The 6,380-nt window shown below is 58.0% G+C and overlaps 1 protein-coding gene across 1 annotated transcript; it reads left to right on the top strand.

Moving 5' to 3' along the window:
* The first annotated feature begins 1,028 nt into the window (after window positions 1-1,028).
* On the top strand, window positions 1,029-6,134 carry ARSI (arylsulfatase family member I). The gene is made up of 2 exons (XM_033005943.2): window positions 1,029-1,868; window positions 3,019-6,134. Exons 1-2 carry the CDS (start codon window positions 1,549-1,551, stop codon window positions 4,418-4,420), a joined length of 1,722 nt encoding a protein of 573 aa, XP_032861834.1. The 5' UTR covers window positions 1,029-1,548; the 3' UTR covers window positions 4,421-6,134.
* The last annotated feature ends 246 nt before the right edge of the window (window positions 6,135-6,380 follow it).

Raw genomic sequence — 6,380 nt, 5'->3', positions numbered from 1 at the left:
AAAGCCCCCAGTGAGCCCTGACTGCTGCAGCCCTGCGCTCCTCAAGGCAGGCAGGGTGTGTGGGCTGGGGGGGGGGGGGGGGGGGGGCTGTGTCGGGGTACCCGGTCTGCTGGGACCCCTTGGGTCCCCATCGGTATGGTGCAAACAGCCACAGGGCTCAGGTCCTGGCTCTGGTGGGGTGGGTGAAAGCAGGTGGGTTTGCGCTACCAGAATCCCCCCTCCTGGGCTCAAAGTCGAGGGGGTGAGATGCGTGCTGGGCATGATGGCTTCCTGATGCCTGAGTGGCCCTGCAAAAGGAATTACACAAAAAATTCGCTCATGTCTCCCCAAAATTCCCCTGAAGCATCACGGCCCTGACCTGGCCCCTTGTCCCAGTACCCAAGCTCAGGCCAGTATCCCCACATTGTCACAGGTCTCTAATTCACACCAAACCTTGCCCCTGACTGACTGTGGCCACAGCCAGTATGAATGGCCACTCCCTGCCTCAGTTTCCTCATCTGGAAAATGGGCGCAGCAGCACCCACTCCACACTGTAGCGCTCTGCGTGCTCCTGGGTGGTTTTTTTTAACACTGTGGGTGTCTCAACAAGTTTTTTCAGCTTCCTCTTGCCCAGGATTTGTTTGGATGGTGATTCTGGCAGTGGGGGAGGCTGGTCCCAGCAATCATTCCCGGGGACTCAGCGCTCCCCATTGCCCTCCCCAGCTGGTTGCTGCGGGGGCTTCAGCTGAGTGTCCCCCCAGGGCCCTGGCCCATGTGTCACACATCTCAAGACAAGCAGGGAGGGAAGCATCAGCAGCTCAGGGAACGCCACGCTTAGGACCCTGCACGCTCCGGGGCTTCCCAGCTTTTTCCTGGAGCTGCTGAGCTGGGAGGGGCTGAGCCTGCAGCTCCCCATAAACCTGGCGGCTTAACCCACGTCCCAGGCAGATGTTGGGACTCTCTGCCTTGGAGAGGAGGGTGGGAAAAGGAGAGGGCGGCTCTTCCTCAGAGAGTGAGGAGAAGAGCTCGGCACCCCTGGGCTTGAACTTTAGCACCCTCTTCCGCAAGAGTTTAAAGAAAAGGATCATCGTATCCCGAGTGAGCCGTCCAGATAGCCGGGCAGGCGCAGGGCTGGAGCGGAGGAGAAGCCAGCTAATTTCTCCAGTGAGGTTTTTATGGGATTCTACATAAAGAAATAACACCAGCGAGAAAACGGCAGAAAGAAGTCAGGAAGTGTTTCTAGCACTCAGGACGCTTGGTGAGCGGCTCTGGGGCTGCCGTTAATCACTGCGAGGAGCCCGTCCTGCCGTGCAGATGTGTTTGATTGGAGCGGCGTGAGGGTTATTTTCTTTTGACTGAAGGCAACCCAGCCCCGGCGGATTAAGCTCTTTGTGTGCGCACTGGTGTGCCTTCATGGGAGCTGCTCCTGCAAAACCGGCTGCGGGGGTTTTGGGGACCATCCCCTAGGTCGGGGGACTCTCTTGGAGGAGGGGAGACCTCCTGTTTCCGTGGCTCTGAGACGATGCTGGGACAGTAGCTCCCTTTGCAGGCAGCACAGCGTGCTCCGGGATGGCTGTCTATGCCCTCACAGGCTTCTCGCTCGTCAGCCTGCTCAGCTTTGGCTATTTGTCCTGGGACTGGATGAAGCCCAGTTTGGTGGCTGATGTGGCCACGGACCCCATGGAGAAATCGCTGCCTCCTGCCTTCGCCAGGCCACCCCACATCGTCTTCATTCTGACTGATGACCAGGGCTATCACGACGTCGGGTATCATGGCTCAGATATCCAGACGCCAACGCTGGACAGGCTGGCAGCTGAGGGTGTTAAGCTGGAGAACTATTATATCCAACCCATCTGCACCCCATCCCGGAGCCAGCTGATAACCGGCAGGTAAGCCAGTGCTTGCTCACACCCCACTCGTGTTCCCCCTTCTACCCCTTCCTCATCTCTGTGGGGCTTCACGCCAGCTCACGGCTAGACAGATGCCCCACTATAATGGCAGATGATGAAGGTCCCTCAGAAAAAGACATCTTGCTGGCTTTCTCTAGAAGGCTTCCGGAGTAAACAGCTGATTTTTGCATGGGCTAAATAGTGGCACATGGTAAGGCCAAAAATGTGGATGCCATTGGGTAAGGGACATTACTTTATGAGAGATTGGTCTCTGGCCATGAGGTCCTTCAGCACTGGGCAAGGAGCTGGGTCCTGAGGCAGTCTCATCACACTGGCCCTTGGGGATTTGCTGCTGGGCGGTGGGGTTGAAGGAACATTCTCCCCTGCGTCTGTGAGTCCCTTGGACGGTGCTGTCCCTGCTTGTGTGTTCAGTGCTGCACTGGCCAGGGCAGGCTGGATGCTGGTCTGTCACCTTTTCCCATGGTGGCACAGTCAGGTCTCCCCTTATCCCGGGCCCTTCTGCCTCCTGGGACAGATGGGGCTTTCCCTGGAGCAGCACTGGGAGGTCAGCACTCACCATAGAAGACAGATCTCATCAGATCATCTCCTGCTGAGGAGTGGGCCCCAGGGAGGTGCCTGTGGATGTGGTCACCTACTGCTGCCTGGAGGTGGACCCCAGCAGGGTCCAGGCAAAGGCCTCTCTTCTCTCCTGACGGCTCTAGAGGGGTCCCAGGCATCTCCAGGGTGTGCAAAGCAGGGGAGGACAGGGATGCATGGGCACACAAATGGGGCACTGCAAACCCACAGGGATTGCTATGCAACACTTCCTCATGCTGCCCAGCCCTGACAAAGCCCAGCCACCTCCCCTGGGCTGGCAGAATCAGAGATGACTGCTGGTGACATCCTGGGAGAGCAGCCCAGTGTGCTTTTGAGGTATCTGCTGAGCTTCCTCTCTTTATTTTTTTGCACCTGCTTTTGGTACTTTTGGATGGATGAGGACCTCCGTGTCTCTGTCATGGAACTTGCTGCGTGGGGTTGGCTTGGGTCACATGGAGATCTTCGTGGGTCTCCGTTACATAAAGTGCTGTCGCATCCCCCACCCAGCACTGCTCCCCATCACTACTGGTCCATCCTGGCTCTTTCCCAACAGGTACCAGATCCACACAGGGCTGCAGCACTCAATCATCCGCCCTCGGCAGCCCAACTGCCTGCCCCTCGATCAGGTCACCCTGCCACAGAAGCTGCAGGAAGCCGGCTACTCCACACACATGGTGGGCAAGTGGCACCTTGGCTTCTACAAGAAGGAGTGCCTGCCCACCCGCCGGGGCTTCGACACCTTCCTGGGCTCCCTGACGGGCAACGTGGACTACTACACCTACGACAACTGTGACGGGCCGGGCGTTTGTGGCTACGACCTGCACGAAGGGGAGGACGTGGCTTGGGATCAAAGTGGAAAGTACTCCACCTTCCTCTACGCCCAGCGTGTCAGCAAGATCCTGGCATCCCACAGCCCCAAGGAACCCATCTTCATCTACGTGGCCTTCCAAGCGGTCCACACGCCTCTGCAGTCACCCAAGGAGTACATCTACCGCTACCGCTCCATGGGCAACGTCGCTCGCCGCAAGTACGCCGCCATGGTGACATGCATGGATGAGGCGGTGAAGAACATCACCTGGGCCCTCAAGAAGTATGGTTATTACGACAACAGTGTGATAGTGTTCTCCACTGACAATGGTGGGCAGACCTTCTCCGGTGGAAGCAACTGGCCACTACGGGGCCGCAAAGGGACATACTGGGAAGGGGGAGTCCGTGGCATTGGTTTTGTCCACAGTCCCCTGATCAAGCGCAAGCGCCGGACCAGCTGGGCGCTGGTTCACATCACAGACTGGTATCCGACTCTGGTCAGCCTGGCCAGGGGCAACCTCAGCAACGTCGCAGGCTTGGATGGCTACAACGTCTGGCCTGCCATCAGCGAAGGCAAGGAGTCACCACGAACCGAAATCCTCCACAACATTGACCCTCTGTACAACCACGCCAAGTATGGCTCCTTGGAGGATGGCTTTGGTATCTGGAACACGGCCGTGCAAGCCTCCATCCGGGTTGGAGAGTGGAAGCTCCTCACTGGTGACCCAGGGTACAGCGACTGGATCCCCCCACAGACCCTGACCAACTTCCCGGGGAGCTGGTGGAACCTGGAGCGTCTCACTGATGGCCTGAGGAAGTCCGTGTGGCTCTTCAACATCACCGCTGACCCCTATGAGCGCTACGACCTCTCGGACCAGCGCCCAGATGTGGTCAGGACCCTTCTGATGAGGCTGGTGCACTACAACCGGACGGCCATCCCGGTGCGGTACCCCGCAGAGAACCCCCGGGCTCACCCGGACTTCAACGGCGGTGCCTGGGGACCTTGGGCCAGTGAGGATGACGCAGAGGCATGGGAAGGCATTGGGGAGCCCCTGAAGGGTAGGAACAAGAAGAAGAAGTGCAAGATCTGCAAGCTGCGCTCTTTCTTCCGCAAGCTGAACACCAGGCTCATGTCCAACCGCATCTGATGGGAGACTCTCCCAGCATCGACCCAGCCTGGCCAGGGTGGAGCTCTGGACGGCAATGCTGTGGGGTGGGATTGAGGGAGAGGGACAGACGGGGAGGTGCCCAGAATCCTCTTGCTTTTCCTTGCTCCAGGGTTCACCCCAAAACACTTCTCCTCTCGGACTGGACCAGTGGCTGCGGGGAGGTGGTCCCGGCAGGTCAGGAAGGGCGATGTGGGCTCAGCCGCGCTGCTTAGCGGTGGTGTATGAGTCTGCTGAGCTGGGCTGGTCTGTGCACAGCCCCTTCCAAACAGAGGGACCCTTTGCTCATGAGCTCTGCAGGCAATCGCAAGCTTTCAGTGTTGTTGGCCATTGCGACAGCAGAAGGGAGCGTGGGACCCTGAGGTGGTGATGCAGAGGGGCTGGCCAGCCTCGGTGGCTCTGCCTGCAGGTTGTGCCTCATCATTTCCCTGTATATACGTGCTCCTGACCTTCTGCCTGCTGCCAGGCAGCTGCCGCCTTTGCTCTTGCTCTAGGAACTCGAGGGCCTGCCCCAAACCTGAGACCACATTGATTCCCTCTTATACTTCTTTGTGGAAGGATGGATTCCTGCCCATGGATGTCAGATCGGAGACTGCCAAGTCTGGACTCAGCCTTGCTGCTACAGGGACCTCATGTGGGGCCATGGCTTCTCCTCTCCTCTGGCTTGGGGGACTGGGAACAGCCCTGGTGAGGAGCTATGGCCCATGGAGAGCTGGTTGGATGCACTCAGATGGTTCTCCATGGCCCCACATTTGGGAGGCCGGTTTTCCCCAAGCTCTGGCGGACTTCACACGGGTCAGGCACCCAGCAGACCCTTCCACCCATGGTTCTGCCCAGCCAGACCCTCCATGTGCATGGCTGTAGGCACCCACGCTCCTCCCCACACATCCTACGCATCCGACCAGCCAACCACCCCTGGTTGTCCCTTCCCAGTGCTGGGGCTGTCCCTGTCCCTGCGTCCCGGCTGCTGAACCCGGGGCAGAAGGAAGATCTCAAGAGGATCTCTGCAGAGGCTGTTGTGCTGCTCCGTAGCTGCAGGACTTCGAAGCTGGGGGGGGGGGGGAGGGACGGGGACGACTCCCGCCTGCCAGCGCCGCGTCCCCTCGCCGCAGATGGGCACCGCTCTCCCAGCAGCACACGCGTAGGGGGGGAAACACCTCCCCATCATCCGCCTCCCGTGGGGACCCAGCCCAGGCGATTGCCGGGGGCCAGGCAGCTCGGGAGCCGGGGCAGCCGGCAAAGCGCCGTGCCCCCACGCCTTCGGCGGGGTGCGAGCGGGCATACGTGTGCTCGGAGGAGAGTTGGCAAGGATGAAAGAGGGTAAATAGCTTTAAAAGCATTTTGGATGCATGGTGCATTTCCATTTACACAATGTGTTTTACATTTCTCCCCACAGGTTTCTCTTGGTGCAGCGTGTGTAGGCGAAGGCCCTGCTGTGAATTTTGAAAATAGTTATTTTTGTCTCTGGAAAATGAGGCCCGCTAGGACTTGTCAGCTCTTGGATGAGCAGTGTGGGCTTTCTTTTTTTTCTTCTTTTTTTTTTTTTTTTCTCCTCTTTCTCTCCCTTGCAAAATAACATTCATTTAAAATCTGTCATTGAAAGATGTGACAATTGGCAGCGTGCACGCTGAATACCTTTCAGTGCGCTTTCAAGCCCCGTGTGTGAGAGAGGGACGGGAACGGGAAGAGAATGCAATGACACGTTTGTATTTTTTTTTTTTTCTTACTCTTAGCTGGATTATTTGGGGGAATTGGGATTTTCTATAGAAACAAAGAAAAAAAAAAAAGCTGACAGCAAGGCAGAATAGAGGAGGCCTCTTGTTGTAGAGATGGGAAAGAGTTTGCAAAGCCAGAGTGTGGCAGTGTGTGCGCCAGTTCCAGCTGCTCGGTGCACGCCCATCACTGTGCCGTCCTGCCGTCCCCCCGCACCCCTACGGGCACG

Source organism: Tyto alba, unplaced genomic scaffold (genome assembly GCF_018691265.1).
Source record: "Tyto alba isolate M040663 unplaced genomic scaffold, T.alba_DEE_v4.0 Super-Scaffold_17, whole genome shotgun sequence".
Lineage (NCBI taxonomy): Eukaryota > Metazoa > Chordata > Aves > Strigiformes > Tytonidae > Tyto > Tyto alba.
The sequence above is the reverse complement of the archived record's forward strand: the minus strand, read 5'-3'. Positions and strand labels throughout refer to the sequence as shown.

Excerpts from the sequence above, each read along its gene's own strand:
- ARSI (XM_033005943.2), top strand. The coding sequence starts at position 1,549 with ATGGCTGTCTATGCCCTCACAGGCTTCTCGCTCGTCAGCCTGCTCAGC. Across the intron at positions 1,869-3,018 it reads AGCCAGCTGATAACCGGCAG|GTACCAGATCCACACAGGGC; the intron begins GTAAGCCAGTGC and ends CTTTCCCAACAG.